The sequence below is a fragment of the Podarcis pityusensis genome (assembly GCF_964106645.2).
Source record: "Podarcis pityusensis genome assembly, chromosome: 16".
Lineage (NCBI taxonomy): Eukaryota > Metazoa > Chordata > Lepidosauria > Squamata > Lacertidae > Podarcis > Podarcis pityusensis.
The window spans coordinates 23603980-23628171 of NC_138041.1; the positions used below are offsets into that span (position 1 = coordinate 23603980).

The following is a 24192-nucleotide window of genomic DNA, read 5'->3' on the forward strand; positions in this document are numbered from 1 at the left end:
AAACTGGGGCGGGGGGGGGGCGGGGCAGGGAGGACGAGGTGGATGCTACTCTTAGCAGTATTAATTGCCTTCTACCTGATCATCTCAAAGTGTGAAGTACACTAAAAATGGAACAAACCAGATCTATCGAAATACATAAATTAGTCTGATCCAACAGGCATGTATGTGTGTGTGTGTGTGTGTGTGTGTGTGTTAATGGCATGTTCTTGGGAGAATCCCCCCTCCCAGTCCCCCCCCCCCGTGTGTGGGTTTATTCATCCCGTGTGTGTGCGTAAATGCAGAGAAGGTCTGAAGCTTATGGCTGCACAAGCTCCCAAATTCAACTCCTGGTTCGACTCCAAGTAGGGCTCAGAATTTGTCCTGCCTGAAACCTTGGAGAGCCACTACCTGCCTATATAGACAAGGCTGGAGGTAGATGGACCAATGGTCTGATTCAATATTAGGCAGATTTCTATAAAAGCTTGTGCATTTGCCTCTTCTTGTAAGTCACAAAGTGGCCCTTCCTAAAGGGTGCCAACCGCTGCAGCTCTGTGTAATGTCTCCTGCTCCTCTGCTCCTTACTCTTAAGCCACCTCCTGTAGGCAACCATGTCTCTGCCCACCCCACTGCCTTTGGAGTTGCCTCTGTGAACTTGTAACATCTTGGTGTCTTTGTCTCCCTGCAGATGGGAGGCCCCAGTTTCGCAGCGCCCAGCGCGGTCATGCCCTCCAACTTGGGAGCGCCCCTGGGTGGGGGCTTGGGAGACCTCTTCGACCTGGCCGGCGGCGTGGGAACGTTGTCCGGGTCCTACGTAGCTCCCAAAACGGTGAGTAGCACTGGCCCCCGAGGAGTGCTGGGGGCCAAGTGGCTCTCGATACCATTGCTTGTAAGATGCCTAGCACCTCTCTGTGGATAATGGGCTTCTTTGCTTTGGCCAAACCCAATGGTAGAGCCGGCCCCAACAGGGAATGAGAAGGCCTGAGCTCCCTAGGTGCTCCATGAGTGCATTGGACTAGAGAAGGGATGGGGAATGTCTGTGACCCTCCAGATGTTGTTGAACTCCAGCTCCCATCAGCTCCCCCAAGCAGCATGACCCGTGGTGAAGAATAATGGGAACTGTAGTCCAACAGCTTCTGGAGGCCACAGATATTCCCCATCCCTGACCTGGTCTGATGCTCTCCTGGAGCTCCCAGTGAGTATCAGGTTCTCTCATACGCTGTTGGGGCCGGCCCTACCATTTGGTCATCATCCCTGATTATTGACCATGGTGGTTGGAGCTGATGGGAATTGGAGGACTACATATTCCCCATCCCTATACTAGTGTGGGGTTATGTAACTTCTGCATCCACTAGTTCCCCCATCAGCAGCAAAATCCACAGATTATTGTTATTATTTATTGCGTCAAAAAGTGCTAAGCACTGTAGATTAGTTTAAAAAACCAGGCCCTCCTAAGTAGACTTACAGTTGAGAGGGATGAGGTGCTATCCAATGTCAGCCATACTCTGAGCAATCAGTGGGGTTGTGTTACTAATCCTCATGTCAAATTATAAAATTGCAAGCTCCTCAATGTTGAGGACCCATCCTGTAGAAGTGTAAGCTATAAAAAGAATGGATTGGGCCCAGGCTAAGTTTGCTGAACTTGGGTGTCCCATTGGAATCGGTGGGAAAAATTAAAGAGTGCTTGTGCAACTTAATTTTACTCACAGTAGACCCATTGCAACTAACACCATCGTGTTCATTAGTTTCAGCGGGTCTTTTCTGTGTAAAACTGAACACTGCCCTTAGTCTTGACATCGTTCCAGTTGAAATTCACATGATTTCAAAGTGCAACTGACTTAGTCCGGATCGAACTCCAACATTTGGATAGAGGGGCAGGTTCTTGTTAGGATTTTTTTGCTTTTCATTTTATAACATACAGTTGTACCTCAGAAGTTGAACGGAATCCGACTGTTCGACTTCCAAAACATTCGGAAACCAAGGCGCCATTTCCGATTGGCTTCAGGAAGCTCCTGCAGCCAATTGGAAGCCGCGCCAGACGTTTGGGTTCCAAAGAACATTCGCAAACCGGAACACTCACTTCTGGGTTTGTGGCGTTTGGGAGCCAAAACGTTCGAGTGCCAAGGCGTTCGGCTTCCAAGGTACGACTGTATATAAAAGAGAGCAATTATAACAACAGATGAAAACGAAAAGAAAAGAAAAACTGTAAAACAAGTTACATACGGGTTAAATAACAGAGGTAATGAAAGGGAAAAAAGTGGGAATAAAAGTTGTATTTTCACAGATAAATAATAATATTACCGTATTTTTCGCTCTATAGGACGCACCCGACCATAGGACACACCTTGTTTTAGAGGGGGAGAACAAGAAAAAAAATTTCTCCCCTTCTCTGCGCAGCGCCCCTTCAGCGAAGCGGCAGGAGAAACAGAGCCCCTTCCATTTCTCCTCCACGCTCCGGAGGCTTCAGGTTGCCTTCCCTGAAGCCTGGAGAGCACCAACCCCTCTCGCTCTCCAGGCTTCCAAGGTAGCCGCCTGAAGGAACTCCCGCTGCACTCCGGAGGCTTCGGGTTGCCTTCACTGAAGGGGTGCTGCGCAGCTCTCCCTCTCCCACATTGCCTTCGCCTTCAGTGAAGGCAACCCGAAGCCTCCGGAGTGCAGCGGGAGTTCCTTCAGGCGGCTACCTTGGAAGCCTGGAGAGCGAGAGGGGTTGGTGCTCTCCAGGCTTCAGTGAAGGCAAGCTGAAGCCTCCGGCAGAAGTTCCCGCTGCGCTCCGGAGGCTTCGGGTTCCTTTTGCTGAAGCCAGGACAGCAGGATTCTCCTGGCTTCGGTGAAAGGAGAGGCGAAAGGAAAGGCTTCAGCGAAAGGAGCAGCCTTCCCGCTGCTCCCAGAGCTTGTCGGGGCTGGCGGGGGAAGCCCGGGTTCTCCCCCCCCCCCAGCCCCAGGGACTACACGTTTGCTCCATAAGACGCACAGACATTTCCCCTTAGATTTTAAGAGGAAAAAAGTGTGTCTTATGAAACGAAAAATACGGTAAGTGTTCCTTGATTGTCAAGTAGAGTTCCCGATTTTCCAGGCTTGTGATGGTGGTTTCATTGCAAACGATGGCCCTGCTATATGTGCAGTGAAGGAATCTACCCCCAATGCATCAACTAATGTCGCCTTGCACCATTTCAGGTCTGGCTCCCAGCCGTGAAGGCCAAGGGTTTGGAGATTTCGGGTACCTTCAGCCGGCAAGTGGGCTCCATCTCCATGGACCTCGTGCTCTCCAACAAGGCCCTGCAAGTCATGTCTGACTTCGCCATCCAGTTCAACCGGAACAGGTAAAAGCCGCCGCCTCTTCCCTTCCTGTGCTGTGTTTCAGTGTGGCCTTCTCTCCCCACCCCCACAAGGAGTCCTCCCATACAGAGGGGGTGCCATAGCCAGGGAGCCTCTTGTGATGATCCTTGTGTCACTGAATGGCTGGTTTGATGAACCAACCTCGCCCTCTAAGAAGTTGACTGAAGAGGCTTAACCAGCTAGGACGGGGCGGGGAATATTCTTTCCAGCCCGAGAGCCGCATACCCTCATATACGACCTTCCGGGGGCCACTGGCAGTGGTGGGTGGGGCCAGAGTCAAAACTGGGCAGGGCCACAGATTGAACTGCGCCCGCCAGTAGCATGGCCAGGGATAGCAGTCCCTGACGGAACATTTGAAAATTGCTGAAGTTCTTGGCAGACCGCTTAAGGCAGCAATTCCCAAACTTGGGTCTCCAGCTATTTATTTTTTTTGACTACAACTCCCATCATCCCTAGCTACCGGGACCCAGTGGTCAGGAATGATGGGAACTGTAGTCCAAAAAAAACACCCAGTTTGGGAAACACTGACTTAAGGGGGAATTTATTTATTATTTTTGCCTTTTGTAATGCACTGTGCTAGAGGCAGTAGGATATTGAATTGGATCTTTATTGTTTGTTGCATTTTGCGTTCGGTTGTATGATTTGTCCGTGCCATTTACTAATTCCTGTGCCGGCCGATTTGGAAGAGACGCAACTTGGTTACAGGGCATGTGCTTGGCGAGCGGACGTTCCCAGGTTCAGACCCCAGCAACTCCAGGCAGGGCTGGAAGTGTCCCTTGCCTGGAGCCCTGGAGAGCTGCTACCAGTCAGTGTAGGCAATACTTAGTGATATGGACCAATGCATCTGATCCAGTCTATAAGGCAGCTTCTTATGTACCCCTCACACTCTTGTCAGTTTCCTGCCTCCCTGACAGAGAGTGACCCGGCATCTAAACTCCTTTGCCAAAGAAAGCCTGTTGCTAGTTTCTTTCCAGTGTCTCTTAAACAGGAGGGTTTTGTAGCAGCCCTTTAAATATTTCCTTGTGTTTACACTAACTTGTATCCTTTCTTTACGATATGATAGAGATTTATATACAATAATTTTATTAGTAAATGCACTGAGTACTGTATTCAACAATGGATTATAGGAAGGGAGAATGCAAGAGGCAAGATGTATTTTTGCTATTAGCCTATCTTCTGAGATTAAACAAAGCACAACTGTTAAAATGGTTCCAGCTAATACAGTGAGACTTCTAGGGTTAGTATTTTAAGACGTGTGTATGGGAATATAATGTTTAACCTTCTCTGAATCGTGTGTTGCTAGAGAGGTTTGTCACTGGCTAATGGGAATTTAATGAAGTTCAGACTTCATAATCTAGTATTAATTGTCATTAACATCTGTATGTTTGTAAAGTCAAATGTCTGAAGCAGAAGTCTTTTTACCGTTTTTATAGCTGGCAGCATTAAACCTTAAACGTTCATACTATCAATAAAGGTTTTTATTTTTATGATGTGAAAAAATGAAAAGAAAAGAAAGCCTGTTGCTGCTGCCACCGCCGCTGGTTGCATCTTGCTGTCTTTCCTCGTCCGTATCCCTTGCAACCCCCGGTGTTGCAAGTAAATAAGGAATACCTGTTGCCCACTCAAAATGTGTCCAAGAATCGACAGATGCAGCAGTGGAGAAAAAGAAGGCAAAGTTTATTGCTGAGGAATAAAGACCCAGTGGAATAGTTTCCAGAGCCCGGGCGCCAAAGCCCCTGTGCATTGGGTTGTTATACCTGAGTACAAACAGCATAAAACATGACATATTCGTATGTTGCAGCAAAAATCAAACCAATGAGCACGCACAAGCTCTTCCTCTGCCCATGTAAAGAATATTTCTGCTTTTCTCAGATGGTGCGTCAGTTTGCCCTTTACCCTAATTTTCAGCAATAAAGAGGAAAAGAAACCTATTTGGCCGTTGAAACCTGAATAACCCCCACCATCTTAGACTTAGAACATTGCATTGTGGCTGACTGCTTTTTCCTGTTCCCTAACTCAGCCCCATCTCGAGAGCCTGAGAAGCTGTCTGGAGAAGGTTCCCTATAGAAAATGCCAACACATCAGATTTATTGTTTCCTTCAAGCACAATAGCAGGGCAGAGAGAGAAATAGGGCAGAGGGCAACTTTTGGATTTTTAAGATTTAAGCACTTTTAGCTCTGCTGAAGCCTTAGTGATTTGAACATCATTAGGATACAGGGATATATAAAAATCATCATTAGGATATATGGTTATATATGGATATATGGCTATATAGAAATCATAAAGGTAAAATTCTTCCAGGTGGTCTTGCCACACCGGGGGCCCTCCCCTTCTAACTGGCTGTTCCCTTTCAGCTTCGGCCTGGCCCCCGCCGCACCCCTCCAGGTCCACGCCCCTCTTGCCCCGAACCAGAGCGTGGAGATCTCCCTTCCCCTCAACACGGTCGGCTCGGTCATGAAGATGGATCCCCTGAACAACCTCCAGGTGAGCCAAGGTGGCGTGGGGCCAGCAGCAGGTCATGTGGTGCAGAGGCCGTAGTTCAGCAGCAGAGCCCCTGCTCTGCATGCAGAAGGAAGTCCCAGGTTGTGTGCCAGCTTCAGTCCCTGGCATCTGCAGCCTGGGCTGGGAGAGAGACCTCCCTGTGTAAAACCCAGGAGAGAGCTGCTGGTAGTCAGTGCAAACAATACTGAACTGCACGGACCCATGGTCCGATTCAATATTGGGTAGCTGTTTAACTCAGCTCTAGTTTTTTTTTTTTAACCACATGGACTAGAATCTTAATGTGGTCTGTAGCTTAGTGGAAGAGCATCTGCTTTGCCTATAGAAAATGCCAACTCCCAATGGCATTTCCAGGTAATAATAATAATAATATAATAATATTTATACCCCGCCCTCCTCAGCCAAGGCCGGGCTCAGGGCAGCTAACAAGCAATAATAAAAACAAGTTGAATGAAAACAACATAAGAACAAGATTAAAATACAACATTAAAATATTTAAACATTAAAATATTAAAATGCAGCCTCATCACAGGAGGAGAAAGAAAAAAGAAAGAGAGGGAGGGAATCAAATTGGCTCCAAGCCAAAGGCCAGGCGGAACAACTCTGTCTTACAGGCCCTGCGGAAAGAAATCAGATCCTGCAGGGCCCTGGTCTCATGAGGCAGAGCATTCCACCAGACCAGAGCCAGTGTTGAAAAGGCCCTGGCTCTGGTTGAAGCTAATCTAACTTCCTTAGGGCCCGGGAAGGTAGGACTGTGAGAGAGACCCCTGCCTGAACTCCCTGGCTGTAGGTGTAGACAATACTGAACTGGACATCTATTTATCATTGGGTATCTATTTATCATTTGTATTCTATTCTATTCTATTCTATTCTATTCTATTCCATTCTATTCTATTCTGTTCTGTTCTGTTTATTTATATCCCGCCTTTTCCCGTCACAGGGATTCAAGGCAGCTTACAACTAAAATAGAAACAGCAAAAAACATTGGGGGGGGGGGAAGCAATCATTTTTAAAAACACACAATTAAACGTCAGTAGAATTAAACTTTAAAAAATTCATCTCTATATCCTGCCTGTTGCACAAAAGGTCATTCAAGGCAGTTAACAATGTTAAAAAGAAAAACTTATTAAGAGCGGCAAACTTGGAGCGGTCTAACATCTAAGGATCGTCGGGGACTCCAGAAGCAACAACACAGCTTTTGTTTGTCACTTGAGGGCCACTTTCCAGAGCTTCTATCCGTAAGAAATCAGAAACAATTTCAGGAGAAAACGGGGCAAGGAAATAATTAAGACAGAGCTCCAGCGGTTCAGGACAGTTTGTTCTCCTATTCCAGGGAATCCTAATATTTGTGCAGGCGAAAACAAAAGAGGAAGAAATCTGGTAGAGAAGTAATACATTTCTTCTAGTACAGTGGTACCTCAGGTTACATACGCTTCAGGTTACAGACTTCGCTAACCCAGAACTAGTGCTTCAGGTTAAGAACTTTGCTTCAGGATAAGAACAGAAATCGGGCTCCCGTGGCGCGGCGGCAGCAGGAGGCCCCATTTGCTAAAGTGGTGCTTCAGGTTAAGAACAGTTTCAGGTTAAGAACGGACCTCCAGAACGAATTAAGTACTTAACCTGAGGTACCACTGTCTTTTTAGATCTGGCCATTTTTATCACACCTTTCCCTCCAGCGAGCTCAAGGAGGCATGTGTGGTTCTCTTTCTTCCCATTTTCTACTCACAACAACCCTGTCAGGTAGGTCAGGCTGAGACATTGTGAATGGCCCGAGGGAAACGCTCTTGTCTGGAGCTCTGGAGAGCCACGCATCAGTCACATTGATAAATAAAAGGAACCCCACCCCTGTTTTGCCCATCATCAACCCACACAGCAATGTGGCAGGGTGATCCACATGCGACTTACTTATTGCAAGAACGTAAGAAAGGCCGGCTGGATCTTTCAGGGGCCTGTCTAGCCCAGCATCATCTTCTCACAGTGGCCAAGCAGATGCCCGGAATTGTAGGTGATATACTTGCAATTCGGCAAGTATTTAGGTTTGTGGTTCTGTACAGTTCTATGGAAAATCAGTGGAAGCTTTTACACATGCACGTGCGTGCACGTTTACGCAAGCCTTTGCAAGGCACCGGCTTCTGTTTCAGCAGGCTTTGTCCGTCACACTTTGGAACACATCTTAAGGGCTAGAAACTTGAGTAGTATTCTGAAACAAAGTTCTGTTCTGTGCTCCTGCAGAATTGCGGCTTGCGTTCCTAGCCCAGTTCTGGAATGTCTGTTGGTGGGTCCCAGCCTAGCCAGAGTATATTATCTTATTCTCCCCCCACCCCCCTTCTTCTCTGTTTGGTTCCAGGTGGCCGTGAAGAACAACATAGATGTGTTCTACTTCAGCACCCTCTACCCTCTGCACATCCTCTTTGTGGAAGACGGGAAAATGGGTAGGTTGGCGACAGTCTGGGATGCAGAAGACAGGAAGACCCTGAAGCTGGAAGGACGGAAAAGACTTGGGTGCCTCCTCCAGGATTTTTGGCCACATCCACACCATGTATTTTAAGCACTGCAATACCACTTTATACCCTCATGGGATTGCCCCAGAGAATTCTGGGAGCTGTAGTTTGGTGTTGTTTGGAGAGACTCCCTATTCCCCTCCCAGAACTACACTGCCCAGAGTTCCTCAGGTATAATAATAATAATAATAAAATTTATTTATACCCTACCCTCCCTGGCCAGAGTCGGGCTCAGGGCGGCTAACACCAATAAAATCACAGTAAAAACATAATAGGGGGAGGGGGAAGGGGAAAAAACCCCAATTTAAAATACAGGTTAAAATGCAATTTAAAATGCAGCCTCATTTTAAAGTAGCTGATAAATCAAGACCATAAGGGGAGAGAAACATAAGGGTCAGACCGAGTCCAAACCAAAGGCCAGGCGGAACAGCTCTGTCTTGCAGGCCCTGCGGAAAGATGTCCAGTCTCGCAGGGCCCTAAGTCTCTCATGACAGGAGTTAGTTGAAACCAATCTGTTGATGGTTAAATCTCTCTGAGAATCGTAGCTCTGGGAGGGGAACAGGGGCCTCCTAGCAACTCTCTCAGCACCCTTAACAAACTACAACTCCCAGGTTTCTCGGGGGCAGGAGGGGCTATGACTGTTCAGAGTGGGCTTTAAATGTTGTGGTGTGAAGGTGGCCCAAGTCTTCGTGTGCTACAGAGAGTGGGGTTGACTCCCCTAGATCTGTTTAGCAAGCTTCAGAGCAGAGTGACAATCTGAGCCTGGGGTTCCATAAGAACCTAGTGGCTGGATCTGACCAAAGGGGGCCTATCCAGTCCAGCATCCTGTTCTCACAGTGACCCAACTGGATGCCTCAATGAGAAGCCCACAAGCAAGACCTGAGTGCAACATCCACACACCCTCCTCTTTACAGCAGAGGCATGAACATAACCATGGACAGCTCCTACCCTCCATGAATTTGACTAATCCCCCTTTAAAGCCGTTGGAGAGTTGGTAGCACCACTTCTGGGGGAAAATTACATAGTTTTAACTTGGTGCTGGGTGGAGGAAGTGCTTCCGTTCATCTGCCCCAAGTCTTCCAACACCTTCCTTATGCTGGACCCCAAGTGAGACTTGAAGACCACCATAAAGATAGAAGCACCTGCCATTCTACACTCTTTGGAGTACTAGACTTGGGGAAGAGGCTGGTAGCTCAGTGATAAAAGCAGTTGCGGACCCAGGTTTCTTAGGAGAGGTGGCTCCTGCGTCGCTTTAAAGGAGGGACCCTTTTCTGGAAAAGCTTCCCCCTCTTCCCCCCACATCCAACCCACACTGGAGAGCCAGTGTGGTGTAGTGGTTAAGAGCGGTAGACTTGTAATCTGGTGAACCGGGTTCGCATCTCTGCTCCTCCACATGCAGCTGCTGGGTGACCTTGGGCCAGTCACACTTCTCTGAAGTCTCTCAGCCTCACTCACCTCACAGAGTGTTTGTTGCGGGGGAGGAAGGGAAAGGAGATTGTTAGCCACTTTGAGACTCCTTCGGGTAGTGATAAAGCGGGATATCAAATCCAAACTCTTCTTCTTCTGCTTCTTCCTCCTCCAGAGCGACAGATGTTCCTGGCTACCTGGAAGGACATCCCCAACGAGAATGAAGCACAGTTCCAGATCAAAGACTGCCCTCTTGGCTCAGGTGAGAAGAGAGCTGTCTAATCTAGAATAGCTGCTGACCGTTTGCTTATATGCCCTCCTGTTCTCTAGAGAGCTCAGACCAGCTTCGCTGTGGTTCCTAGACACATAACAACGATGGCAAGCTGGAATTCGTAAACTGGTGTGCTGTTGTACTAAGGAGCTAGGCCAGGTTGCCACTTCCACTCGTATGGACCCAACAGTAGAGATCCTCCAGTAGAGAGCCTTTTGACCTGTGACAACCGGTGCCCTTTGGGACCGGTAGGGCAGAAGGCAGGGAGCCCATCATAAAAAAGGTAAAGGGACCCCTGACCGTTAGGTCCGGTTGTGGACGACTCTGGGGTTGTGGCGCTCATCTCGCTTTATTGGACGAGGGAGCCAGCGTACAGCTTCCGGGTCATTTGGACAGCATGACTAAGCCGCTTCTAGCGAACCAAAGCAGCGCACGGAAACGCCATTTACCTTCCCGCTGGAGCAGTACCTGTTTATCTACTTGCACTTTGACTTGCTTTCAAACTGCTAGGTTGGCAGGACCTGGGACTGAGCAACGGGAGCTCACCCCGTCGCAGGGATTCGAACCGCCAACCTTCTGATCAGCAAGCCCTAGGCTCTGCGGTTTAGACCACAGCGCCACCCGCATAGTAGGTGGTGCCAAAGCCAGTAACATGCAGAGCCAACTCATTCTTAGTTTGTTCTCCTCCCTTGTGAGTTCTATAGGGACAGCATTGAGACGTAGGAGGAGTAAGAAGCTGATTGGACACTCCCATGCCCTTGACTGGTGGTTAAGTAGGAAGGCTTGCAGGTGGGGGCTGACTGAGTTTGGTGGGGCAGGGCCGTTACATTACCTATTGTGGTGTAGCGGTTAGAGTGCCAGACTAGGACCTGGGAGGCCAGGGTTCAAATCCCCACTTGGCCACGGATCTCACTTGGGTGAGCTTGGGCCAGTCACTACCTCTTAGCCTAACCTCCCTCGCAGGGTCGTTGTGTGGATTAAAGAAGGGGAGGAGAAGAATGTTCATCACCTTGAGCTCTTTAGAGGGGGCAAAAGCAGGATGGAAATGCACTGAATAAATTTAATTTTCCTAGGAAGCTCCTTATACTGAGTCAGACTCATTGGTATCTCTCAGTATTATCTACACCGACAGCCAGCAGCAGTGTTCTTCTGCAAACATAAGAACTAGGAACTTGATTCTTTCTTTTCATCTGAGAGCTGGAAGCCTCAGGCAAACTGAAGCTGGTGCCCATTCAGTTTTGTGTGCATGTGCAATAGCGCCACGATTTATTTGCGTGTGTGTGTGTGTGTGTGTGTGTGTGTGTGTGTGTATCTGGTCCCACAGATGCAGTTAGCAGCAAGCTTCAAGGAAGCAACATCTTCACCATTGCAAAGAGGAATGTTGAAGGCCAAGACATGCTTTACCAGTCCCTCAAGCTGACCAATGGCATCTGGGTCCTGGCAGAGCTGCGGATCCAACCTGGGAGCAGTAACTTCACGGTATGGCCCTTCTTGTGCACCTCCCTGCTCTTTGCAGAGGTTCTCTGTATAGTTCTATCATTGTTTTAGGCATAGATGAATCTGTGATACTAACAGGTGCTTTTAAAATTTGCTGGGTGTGGTGCGAAAATCATTGCCCACCTGCTCACCCCACAGACAGCACCTTAGATCTTCCCTTCCCACCTTATGAAACTCCGTTTTCACAGAGTGACCTTTCCGCCCCCCTTTAGAATATTGGAAAACAGCCAACAAGAACAAAGTGATGAAAACCTTGCAGTCTTATTCTATAGTAAGATAAGTCATACCCCAGTCCTGGTGCAAGTAGTCAGCTGGGTTGGGCACTGGCCAAGTGTCCCTCTCCATCCTGACCCGGCCACACCACCCCTTATCAAACACACGCCTTCAGGGCCCACAAGCGCCTGATCTGGCTGACTGTTGGCATCAGGCCTGTGGAATTTCTAATTTTTGCACGGTGCCTAAGAAAGCAGCCTCAAAAAAACAAATAATTAGATGAGGGAGGAGGAATTGGACAGGTTAAAAAGCTTGTGAATTTCTTAAAACGCAAACCTCATTGGGGAGAGCATTCCATAGTCAGGGTGCCACCACCAAGAAGTCTCTGGTCCCCCCTATTATTTGGGGTCTCTGGAGAAGGGCCTGTTGTTGAAGCCCCACCCTTTCCATACATCTGAAATGAGACATGATTACCAAAAACATAACCACCTGCTTCCCTGCCCCATCCTGCCCCATTGGATAGAACTGGTGGCGTGCTCTTGTTTTTCCTTCCTGTTTTGGTTATGAAACATTCTTCCCCCCCACATTTGGGGTGACAATTTAATCTATTTGTATGTGTATGTTTTTGTTTTTCCATGTCCATCCGCCCTCCCCATGGGCCCGCCCCTCCCTGATCTTTCAGGATTTGGAGGTTAGCAGAATATTTGTGTGCTTTTCATTTTCATTTTATTTTTTTTAAAAAAAGAAATCTTCTGAATCCAGCTGCTTACTCTCCACTTCACCCCCTGCCATTTTATTCCAGCCCCTCCCCCTGCCAGCTTGCGCCTGATGTTCTTTTTGGCAGTGCTGCACCACCAAGCAAGCACCATCCTAACAAATAACAGATCGTGCCAGCGGTGGGGGGGGGGGAGACTTCAGAAGAGCAACGATACCGGTGATGGGGGGGCGGGAATGGGTGTTAATCCAGATGTTGTGGGGCTCCCATCAGCATCAGCAACCATGTCCACAATGGTCAGGGATGATGGGAGTTGTAGTTCAGCAGATGGCTGCAGGTTTCACCGTCACTGAAATAATACCTTGTTCAGAACCAGAGTTTCCCCTTTCACCTTGTGTGGCAAGGCTCACCTGCCCTTTCAGTGGGTACTAGGGCGGTTCATAAAAAACGTGTGTTGTTTTTTTAAATGCCTGCTCCAAAGGTCTTATCTTACTACACTAGGGATTATATAGCTATATCTGAAATTTCATGCACATCAGTTAATATCTTGACCCTCCTCCACGAAAACACCTGTTTACTTGGCTGTTTTCCTATGTCGTGAAGGCTGAAATTTCAATTCAGTGGAGCAGGGTCAAGATATTAACTGATATAGCTATATAATCCCTAGTGTAGTAAGAGCTGGCATTTAAAAAAAAAAAAAAAAGTTTTAAATGAACCGCCCTAATGGGTACCCCTCCCTTTCCCAAGTTATTAACGCAAGCTGGACCAGTGCTGTCTCTAAAAACCCCAGAGAGACAAGCTGGTGTAGTGGTTAGAGCAGTTCCACCGACCTGGCAGCTTCCCGATGACGCTGGACTTGCAAGTCCCATCATCCCTGACTGAGTCCCTTGCTGACATCAGCGCCTTTGATAGAGGGAGGCATTGGCTGTGTCCACAATATTCATTTAAAGCACTGCGGTACCACTTTTAACAGCAATGGCTCCCCCCCCCAGCCGCCCCAAAGAATCCTGGGAGTTGTAGTTGGTTAAGGGCACCAAGAGTTGTTAGGAGAGAGCCCTTTAGTTCTGCTCACGGAGCTACAATTTGCAGAGATGTCTGGAAAGAGGGGTTGACCACTCTGGGAATTGTAGCACTGCGAGGGGAACTGTAAAGCTCTCTCCTAACATCTCTTAATGAACTACAACTCCCAGGATCCTCGGGTGGCTGGAGCCATGACTGTTTAAAGCGGTAAAGCGGTGCTTTGATTATACGGTGCAGTTGTGACATTTGTTTCAGGGGAAGGACGGGAGGGGAAACTTCCAATCTGGAAAAGGCCGCCTTGAGCTAAAACTGCAGCTGCCGCTCTCTTTTCCACCCACTGATAACTTGGCATAAACAGTCCTCCTTTTAATCTCTGAGCATGTCGCCTTTTATTTTTTTCCTCTCCCCCCGTCTCCTGGATTAAATATGCTCCAGTTTACTAACACTGCTGGCCTAGTAAGAAACTCTGCACTTCTGCGTTCAGAGGGAGAGAAAGAGAGGGATACATAAATAAATACATATATTTCCCTCTTCCTCCTTTTCTCCTGCAGCTGTCTCTGAAGTGCCGGGCTCCTGAAGTGGCCCAGCACGTTTTCCAGGCCTACGAAACCATCCTGAAGAACTGAAGTCTCCTCCATGCGCTGCTGCTGCTGCCCGCCCGTCTCTTTTCTGCCCCTTCCCTCCCGAACCCACCTCCTCCTCCCCGCCCCCCATCCCAGAAGCGGTGGTGAGATTTCATTGGGACCAACAAAGAAACAAAAAACACCCCAAACCCCTCCAGGCCTGCCCCTCTCTTTGTGGAATCGAAGCCCTCCCGACCCAAGTTGTGTTTTCAACGCTTCTGAAATGACGGCATTAATCGCCTAGAAATTGGGAACCGGCAAGGAGGGCAGGGGTGGGGTGAGGTGGGGGGATGTTGGAGAGCAACCGGGACCCAGTCTTCAGCTTTGGGGGAAACGTAGAGGTGCTGGGAAGAAGATCTGTGCAGAGGGGATGGGAGATTTTTCTGTGTGCGTGTGTGTTGCATGTCAACTTCAGAATTCCTGCCTCCCTGTTCCCCTCGGCTGACGTTCTGCCTCTTCTTGGGAGCCCTGCACTCAGCTCTCTCTTTTTGCCCTCTGTACATGTGCAGAGGTTCGACGATCAGCGTGAGATCACGCGCACCGTGCTGTGGCTATGCGAGTCAGGGAGGTGATGATGATGCCCATGCACCTTTTTAGCGTCTCCCCACCCCCACCCCACCCTTTGCCGTCTTGCTAGTCTCTCATCTGAATAAACAATCAAACGCTCCTAGTGCTGAAAACAAAAGCGAAGTGGTTTGTGCTTTCCTTGCCCAGCCTTAAAAAAACAAACCCAAAAGATCTCTGTGCATGTTGGGGGTGGGGAAATTAATAACAATAATAATAATTTTTATTTATTCCCCGCCCTCCCCAGCCATGGCCGGGCTCAGGGCAGCTAACAAGCAGTAATAAAAACAAGTTGAATGAATACAACTTAAAAACAAAATTAAAATACAACATTAAAATATTAAAATGTAGCCTCATCACAGGAGGAGAAAGGGAAAAAAGAAAGAGAGGGAGGGAATCAAATTGGCTCCAAGCCAAAGGCCAGGAGGAACAACTCTGTCTTACAGGCCCTGCAGGAAGAAATCTGATCCTGCAGGGCCCTGGTCTCATGTGGCAGAGCGTTCCACCAGGCCGGAGCCAGAGTTGAAAAGGCCCTGGCTCTGGTTGAAGCCAATCTAACTTCCTTAGGGCCTGGGACCACTAGGGTCTTGCTATTTATGGACCTTGAGGCTCTTCGTGGGGCATACCGGGAGAGGCGGTCCCGTAGGTACAAGGGTCCTCGGTTAAAATGGTGGGTGATCACTTGCTTACAAAGCAAGGGAGGGGGGGATCAGTGACCCTGCAGATGTTGCTGCCTGTCATTTATGCCAACAGGTTTGTAGGAACAGAGGATGCTGCCTTATACTGAGTCAAACCGTTGGCTCGGTATTGTCTTCAGCGATTGGTTAATCTGCAGAACTCACTCCTGCAGGAGCCACTGACTCGTGTGTGGCTTTAAAAAGAGGGCAGGGCAAATTCATGGAGGAGGAGACGACAAATCCACGGTTACCAGCCACAATGGCTATGCTCCTGTCTCCACAGTCTGAGGCAGCAATGCTTCTGAGTACCAGATTCTGGAAATGGCAAGAGGGGAGTGATGTGTTCAAGTCCTGTTTGTGGACTTCCTATTGGGGCATCTGGTTGGCTACTGTGAGAGCGGGATATGCTGGACTAGATGGGCCACAGGCCTGATCCTGCACGGCTCTTCTTGTGTTCAGGCCAGTGCCCCATCTATTCAGCATCCAGTTCTCACAGTGGCCAACCAGATGCCCGAATGGGAAGCTTGCAAATGGAATCTGAGCCCAAGAGCATTCTCTCTTCATGTGGTTTTCAGCAGCTGGAATTCAGAAGTTTTGTTGCCTCTGACAGTGGAAATAGAATGCAGCCATTAAGGTTAATAAGTTCAATAGCTGACATTTCAATTTTTCTTTAAAAGATCTGATTGCAGATTCTGGGCATCTAGGTAAATTTAGACTCTGGGTTTAATGGTCCTACGGGAGGACTCAGTTAGACAGCTGTCAGTATTGCATCAGTGGTGAAGCATACGATGCCTGAACCAGATTGGCCTGGGATTAGGCAATTTTCTATATTTGGGGTTGGAGTGGGGAGTGAGATTTCTCTCCTGCTGGTGTTGGCCTCCATGAAAAAATGGGAACAGTTGAGTCTGTCCCAAATGTTCAGCAGCTGCCTCAAAGGAGGAAAACGTCTGTTTTCCCTATGTGTTGTGTAGGCAAAGGCTTGGCTGTCTGTCGCAACGAATGTGTGAGGATGTTGTGTGAATGTGCCCACAGGCAGCTGGTGCCAACCATCACGGCTGCCTCCTAGGAGGCAGGTGTTCACACCCACGGAATTCATAAAGAATGCTCAGCAATCCAAGAAATGTGAACTCTAACTTAGGAAGAGAACGCCTGAGTTCCAGTGAATCCCCATAGATGTTCGTGTTGACCTTTAATTTGCTCCAAACTCCATAGAGCGGCAATGGGGTCCTTCTGGGTGATGTCAGGCTCCAGTACCCCATAAGTATCAGCCACTGACAATCACGGATGGTGGGAGTTTTAGCACAGCAACAGCTTGAAGCTGCGACCTCTGGACTGTCTTCAAGGGTTGTCCCATGTTCAGTGCAATACAGTAGTCTAGGCAGGAGGCCAGCAGAGTGAAAAGGGAAATGCTCGTAATAGGTGACATGATAGAAGTTTATAAAACGCAAGCATGACATGGAGAAAGGATTCGGACTCATGGGCATCCCATGAAGCTGGGTGTTGGAAGATTCAGGACAGGATTTCACCACACAGCAGAGAGTTAAAACTATGGACCTCACTCAGGAGACGGTGACGTCTACCAACATAGATGGCTTTAAAAGTGGATTCGACAAATTTGTGAAGGGGAGGACAATTGATGGATGCTAGCCATGATGGCTATTGTCTGTCTCCACGATCAGAGGCAGCCCTGCTTCTGAATACCAGTTGCTGGAAATTGCAGGAGGGGAGAAGGTTCTTGTGTTCAAGTCCTGTTTGTGGGTTTGGCTACTGTGAGACCAGGATTCCGGTCTAGATGGGCCGTTGCCCTGATCCAGCAGGCTCTTATATTCTCATTCCTGCTCTGGGTGCCCTCCAAGTTCTAGGCTGGGGAGATGATAGGAACCTGAAAGACCTGGAGCATACCAGGTTTGGGGAGGCTGGCCTAAAACAAGGGAGAGGAACTCATGACCCACCCACCCCAAACTACAACTCCCATCATCCCTGATTATTGGCTATGGCGGCTGTGGGGCCTGATTGGAGTCCTATTCCAGCAGACTACACATTTATCAAACTGCACTACTGCTCAAGTACAACAATCAGCTGGTTCGATATATATATATCTTTTGCATCACTTTCCAGAGTGCTTATTTGCAGGCTTGGTGAAGAATACTTAAAATCTGGCCTTTTCTGTTGGCTCCTTCCACAAGGGCATCTCTCCCCTGCCTCTCTCTGCATAGTGCTAAAAAACCATTGCTGTTTATCCTCCTCTCCCACCGCCACTCCTCCTGGCTCCTTGGTATTGTCCCCATCCTATTAAACCTCAAACACCTCCTGCCTCTCAGCCTGGCATCAAAGCTCTCAATGTGCTGGGATGCTTGTCCACTGGCCCATTTAAAAAAAAAAAATGCTGAGTGAGCTGCACAGATATGTGGGCGAGAGCTCTCTGTGTGCTGTTCTATTGCAGCAGTTTGGTCAAGGAGAACCAGGCCCTGTGGCAGAGCCTTGGGAGTCCACCAGAGGTCCAGTTGCAAGCCCGAGGATGTAAACAAAGCCCTGCCGAACTGCACTTCCTGATTCTAGGATTCTGCTTCCAGCCACATCCAGTAGGGAAGGACTGATCTGCCAGTTTGGGGGCACTCTTGTTTTTCCACATTTGCACCTCGACTTGCAAACTTTTCTTTTAAAAAAAAATGGCACAAAAAAGAAGACAGTGACTCACCCATGGCTGGGTCAGTATTTGAAGTCGGGGTCTCTGGCCCCACCCACCACTGACATGTGGCCCCCAGCAGGCCCCCCAGTAAGGAACGCGGCCCTTGGAGCAGAAAAAGAAAATGTTCCTCAGTCCTGATAGTAGTCTTGGGTTTTTGTTTTCCTTTTTGCCAAACCTGACGTCTCACTCTCCCCGTTCCTCAAACCTTGTTCCTAAAATACTCTTTCCCCATGCCTCTGTTTTATATTGCCAGGCCGCCTCCACTCTGAACAGTCACATGGTCTACTTATTCCTCTCCACAAGTTTTGCCCATCTGCTCCTTAAATGTGCTAATTCCTTCCAGCTACACGTTCAGCTTTTCCATCTGAAACAGCTGCTCTCTTGGCGCAAGAGGTGTGCCTCGTGCCTCCCCAAACCCCAAAGGAGCCCTGCCCGTTTCCTGCTCCTCTAGGAAGCTCCTTGCAGCCTCAACCCAGTTTGTCTGGCCTCTATAAACCGGGATGAAAGCTGAAAGTGCCGTATTGTTTACACACGCCATTTCTACACTGCTTCGGATATAAACCTTATCTCTATGTGGTGTGTGGAAAGCGAACACAACGCCAACAATGTGTGGGGCTTCCCTTGTGCTTGATCCAGAAGCTGCGGCTGCTGCAAAATGCTGCGACATGATTGCTGGCGCGAGCTTGGCTTGTCAGCATCTAACACCTGTGAAACCAAAGGGTGTGACGGAAGCAGGAAAGCTACCTTTGCTGCCTTCACAGCTACACAGTGATGGTATACTCTTAACACAGTGCTTCTTGCACTTATTCAGGCTAAAAATTATTCAGGCTAAAAATTTGGGAGATCCTTCTGGATCAGGCATAGGCAAACTTAGCCGTCCAGATGTTTTGAGACTACAACTCCCATCATCCCTAGCTAACAGGACCAGTGGTCAGGGATGATGGGAATTGTAGTCCCAAAACATCTGGAGGGCCAAGTTTGCCTATGCTTGTTCTTGATGATCCCCTAAGTCAGGGGTCAGCAAACTTTTTCAGCAGGGGGCCTGTCCACTGTCCCTCAGACCTTCTGGAGGCCGGACTATATTTTGGGGGGGAAATGAATGAATTTTTATGCCCCACAAATAACCCAGAGATACATTTTAAATAAAAGCACACATTCTACTTATGTAAAAACACCAGGCAGGCCCCACAAATAACCCAGAGGTGCATTTTAAATAAAAGGGCACATTCTACTCATGTAAAAACATGCTGATTCCTGGACTGTCTGCAGGCCAGATTTAGAAGGTGATTGGGCTGGATCTGGCCCCCGGGCCTTAGTTTGCCTACCCATGTCCTAAGTCCCTTCTAACTGCTGAGGTCCTGTGCCCAGTGGGGTTAAAATAGGACAAGAAGAGGTTGCTGAACTAGTCAGATGAGTTTTGTGGGACAGTGACCTTAGCTGGGAACAAGTGTCCTCATCAGTATCCCAAAAGAATGAGCTAGGTTGCAAGAGCTACCAATAAAAAGGTTAATAAAAAAAAAAAAGGTAAAGGAACCCTGGATGGTTAAGTCCAGTCAAAGGCCGAGGGAGCCAGCGTTTGTCCACAGACAGCTTACCAGGTCATGTGGCCAGCATGACTAAACCGCTTCTGGCACAACATAACACCATGATGGAAACCAGAGCGCACGGAAATGCCGTTTACCTTCCCGCCACAGCGGTACCTATTTATCTACTTGCATTGGTGTGCTTTCGAACTGCTAGGTTGGCAGGAGCTGGGACAGAGCAACAGGAGCTCACCCCCGTCGCGGGGATTCGAACCCCTGACCTTCTGATCGGCAAGCCCAAGAGGCTCAGTGGTTTAGACCACAGTGCCATTCGCGTCCCAATAAGTGACTACCAATAAGTGATGGTGAGCTCCAGGCCAATGGATGGGCCTTTTCTTCACACCCCCTTACCTAGCTGCTTGGTAGAAGAACAGCCACTGTTATGGGGGAACTGGAATCAGGCTGGAAGCTGGAGACACAGAGACGTGTTTGCACTGTGCTGGATCCAAAGCTGTGGCTAAGCGAGAAGCAAGATCTGTTGGGGTGTTAATGATGTGAGCCGCTCCATCCTGTGCTCAGGTTGCATATATGCGTATATATATCTTAAAGGAACCACAATCTTTGCTGAGCCTCATTCCAAGGAAACAGAACCCTAAGCCTGAGGTGCCTGGAATCTCTTGACTGCTCTGCGATTGGGGTGGCATGTAATATGCTTAATAATAATAATAATAATAATAATAATAATAATAATAATAATAATTTTTTATTTATATCCCGCCCTCCCCAGCCGAAGCCGGGCTCAGGGCGGCTAACAACAATAAAATAATACAATATTCTAAAATCATTTCATTATAAAATTAATTCAAATCATATTAATGGCAACCATTGGGCTAGAGTTCTGTGAAGATTGCCAAAGGAGGGAGTCAGGCTGTCCCTTGGCCAAAGGCCTGGTGGAACAGCTCTGTCTTGCAGGCCCTGCGGAAAGATGTCAAGTCCTGCAGGGCCCTAGTCTCTTGTGACAGAGCGTTCCACCAGATTGGAGCCACAGCCGAAAAAGCCCTGGCTCTGGTTGAGGCCAGCCTAACCTCTCTGTGGCCTGGGACCTCCAAGATGTTTTTGTTTGAAGACCGTAAGTTCCTCTGTGGGACATACCAGGAGAGGCGGTCCCGTAGGTACGAGGGTCCTAGGCCATATAGGGCTTTGAAGGTTAAAACCAGCACCTTAAACCTGATCCTGTACTCCACCGGGAGCCAGTGCAGCTGGTATAGCACTGGGTGAATGTGATCTCGCAGCGAGGACCCCATAAGGAGTCTCGCCGCGGCTTTCTGCACCCACTGGAGTTTCTGGGTCAGTCTCAAGGGCAGCCCCACGTAGAGCGAGTTACAATAATCTAGTCTGGAGGTGACCGTCGCATGGATCACAGTGGCTAGGTCAGAGTGAGAGAGGTAAGGAGCCAACTGCTTAGCTTGGCGGACATGAAAAAATGAGTGGAGTGGGTATTTAAAGCTATTGTACCATGCCGGCTGGGGATGATGGGAGCTGTAGTCCAAAGCACTTGGAGGGCACCAGCTTGGGGAAGCCTGATGATGCGATTATCTTTCTCACGTGACATTCCCCCCACGGAGGGTGTTTTTGACTGGCATCCCATGAGGGTCTGCTAAGCCCCTCTTTGTCTGCTCTCTTAATCGCATTCCCACATCAATTTGCCACAGTGCAGACAATGATGAGAGCCTGTCCTCTGGCGAGAGCAGGCTACGCTTTTTGCCGCAATCAGAAATTCCTCCTCCTGATGAGCTTTTGTGCCAAGTGGAAGCTGACAGCCTCCTTGCAGCGAGCAGCCCCCTCTCTGCTCCTTTCAGCTCAGGACAATCAAGTGATTTCAACATTCTGGAAGGAACAGCATTCTCCAGGAACGCGGGCGGACGGGCTTTCTTCCCCTCGCACAAGCCAACGGATGGCGTTTGTTGAACAAAAGGGGCCTGACTTAAGGCTTGCAATCATGGAAACACCAGGCAGAGACTGGCCGTCAACCTTAAACATTGTCTTGTGGTCTACATTCTAGGCAGGAAGATGTACAGACTGTGAGCAACTTCATCTTGTTGCAGAAACAAAGGGATTCAAGGTTGTTTCAGCTGCACAGGCACCTGGGGGTGTTCTTGGGTCATTCAGAGGTCACTGTGTTTCTCTGTAGAACTTGGAGTTCTGCCTGTCCAAGACAATCAAGATCCTTCCCTCCCTCTCCCCCCTCCCTCTCTCACACACAAGAGAGGGGCAAATGAGAATTGCTTATATACCAGTAAATCACTGTGGCTTGCAGGAGAGCTTGTTTTGCGAATTCCAGTGTAACCCGGAGCAGAGATTTCAGACGGACAGCCTTGTGCTATGGAACAGCATGCCTGTTGAGATATAACAGGTGTCTCCTCTCTGCACTTTCTGGGAACATCTGAAGACATTTCTGCAAGCATTCCCAGCTGGACGAATGCCTCCCTGGGTATCTGTTTTGAATTTTCTTAATTATTTATCTGACGTCATTTTCTGTAGCTTTTAACTGTCCTTTAGCTGTTTTACTGAGGTTTCTGCATCACCTCGAGGCATATGTGTGGAAGGCAATAAATATATTAAGCACACACATTGCTATGTGTCTGCCTGAAGACCAGGAGATTAAGATCATGGGCAAAAAAAAGAGCTTTAAACTGAGTTTGTGAATTGGCTATGCCCTGACTGCAAGGACTATTCAGGATCTACAGCAGAGGGTCTTTCCCAATTGGGAGATATTGTATCCCACTTGGGGTTGCTAAGTTGGATGAGGCTGTTTGTTCCCTTGCCTCCAGGTAACAATCAGAGGCTGGCTAATTTGGCAGCGTCTGCTGGTGCTGGGCAGTAGCTTGCTGGGAGTCCATGAGTATGTAGAGTTCTGGCCCACCCTAAAAAGTGACTTGGACGGAACTCGATCTGCAACTTTTGAACACCTTTGCCTTGCCTTCTGTAAGCCCAGTGTCCAGTTCCAATTTATAGAGGCTCTCAAAGGCTACTAGCCACAACAGCTAAGTTCTACCTCCACCAACAGAGGCAGTATGTCTCTGAATGCCCCTGGCTGGGAGGAATCAAAAGCAGAAGGAGGGCTGTTGAGTTCATGTCCTGCATTTGGTTGGCCGCTGTGAGAACAGGATGCCGTACCAGATGGCTAAACCTGATCCAACAGCCAGATTTTTCTTATGTTCTTCTGAGTAACAGTAAAGGAGCACTGTTGCCTTCATGCCCCACCTGTAAGTTTCCTGGAGCCGTCGGAAGGGCCACTGTGGGATACAGGATACTGATCCAGCAGAGCTGCTCTAATCTTCTCTTTCATGCACCCTCACCTGGAAAACAGGGTCAGTGAGAGTCTCTAAACCCCCTACCCTGCAGGAACAGGAGTAGAACAGTCTCCCATTCATCCAGTTCTCTTCAGTATTGTCTGCACTGACTGGCAGCAGCTCTCCAGGGTTTCAGGCATGGGACCTTCCCAGCCCCACCAGGAGATGTGGCAGATCAAACCTGTGACCTTCTGTATGTTCTACCAATGAGCTACTGCCCTTCTCCCACTTGCATGTTGGAAAGATTCAGAACAGGTAAAAGGGAGGATTTCCTCCCACCGTGCCTAATTAAACTATGGAACTCCCTCCCACAGTAGGCAGGGATGGCCACCAGCTTGGACAGCTTTGAAAGAGGATCAGACAGATTCACGGAAGAGAGGGCTATTGATGGCTACTAGCTATGATGGTTATGATCTGCCTCCACAGCAATGCTTCTGAATACCAGTTGCTGGAAACTGTAAGCATGGGGAGTGCTCTTGTGTTCAGGTCTTTCTCGAGGGTTTCCTATTGGGGGCATCTGGTTGGCTACTTTGAGAACACGATTCTGGACGGGATGGGCCACTGGGCTGATCCATCAGGCTCTCCTCATGTTCTGACATTTGCAAATATTAAACAGTAAGTCTGGGGAGAGTTGCGATGTTCTTGATGGTTCATTAAGACCTTCACCTTCCTGCCAGACTCCTCATTTCTCAATCAGGCTGAGTCGGGTGTTTTGAGTGCAAGGCTGATATTTCTTTTTATAGCTGCGGTAATTAAATCATTTCGTTAGCAGCAGGCTTAAGGCAGGGAGCTGTTCTCCTACACATTCCACTGCGCTGGGTCTCCAGAGCAGACTTGGGAATGCTGGAAAGTTGTCGTGATTTCCTGTTAGAAACAGCTGGTTGGCGGTGGGGATGTGGGTACTATATTATTTTTCTCACAACAATTTTCACAGGCGGTGGGAACGCCAAATATACTTTGGTTTCTATAGTCCTATGAACACGTAGCTGGGAAATTAAAGACTTATCTCAGAGTGAACTGTGCTGTTAAATCAACTCAAGGCCAAGCTGTCATGCACGTTCCTCGTTAAAATAATTATCTTGGGGACTTTTTCTTGTTGAACTATTTTTCTTAGCTCAGTGATAGAGCATCTGCCTTGCATGTAGAAGATCCCAGGTTTGAACTCCAATGGCATCTCCAGAAAGGGCTGGGAAAGACTGCTTGCCTGAAACCTTGGAGACTCACTGCCAGTCAGTGTCAACAATACTGAGCTGATATAAGGCAGCCCCTTGTGTTTCCACATACCCTTAATTAGAATCATGTGGACTAGTACCTTCATTTTCTTTTA

The 24192-nt window shown here is 48.4% G+C and overlaps 1 protein-coding gene and 1 long non-coding RNA gene across 3 annotated transcripts in view; one reads left to right on the plus strand and one right to left on the minus strand.

Moving 5' to 3' along the window:
• The window catches only part of AP1B1 (adaptor related protein complex 1 subunit beta 1), a 38521-nt gene extending 23777 nt beyond the window's left edge, over positions 1-14744 (plus strand). For both annotated transcript variants that reach the window (XM_080986228.1, XM_080986229.1), the window contains 7 exons: positions 665-805; positions 3151-3296; positions 5668-5797; positions 8160-8244; positions 9896-9982; positions 11316-11470; positions 13988-14744. In XM_080986228.1, coding sequence (XP_080842354.1) covers positions 665-805; positions 3151-3296; positions 5668-5797; positions 8160-8244; positions 9896-9982; positions 11316-11470; positions 13988-14062 — 819 coding nt within the window. In that variant the 3' untranslated portion in view covers positions 14063-14744. The remainder of the gene's footprint in view (positions 1-664; positions 806-3150; positions 3297-5667; positions 5798-8159; positions 8245-9895; positions 9983-11315; positions 11471-13987) is intronic.
• LOC308466058 lies at positions 14264-18807 on the minus strand. The gene is made up of 2 exons (XR_013980647.1): positions 17977-18807; positions 14264-17938 (listed from the first exon to the last, which is right to left on the minus strand). It is a non-coding gene; the product is annotated as an uncharacterized lncRNA (long non-coding RNA).
• Between the last annotated feature and the right edge of the window lie 5385 nt (positions 18808-24192).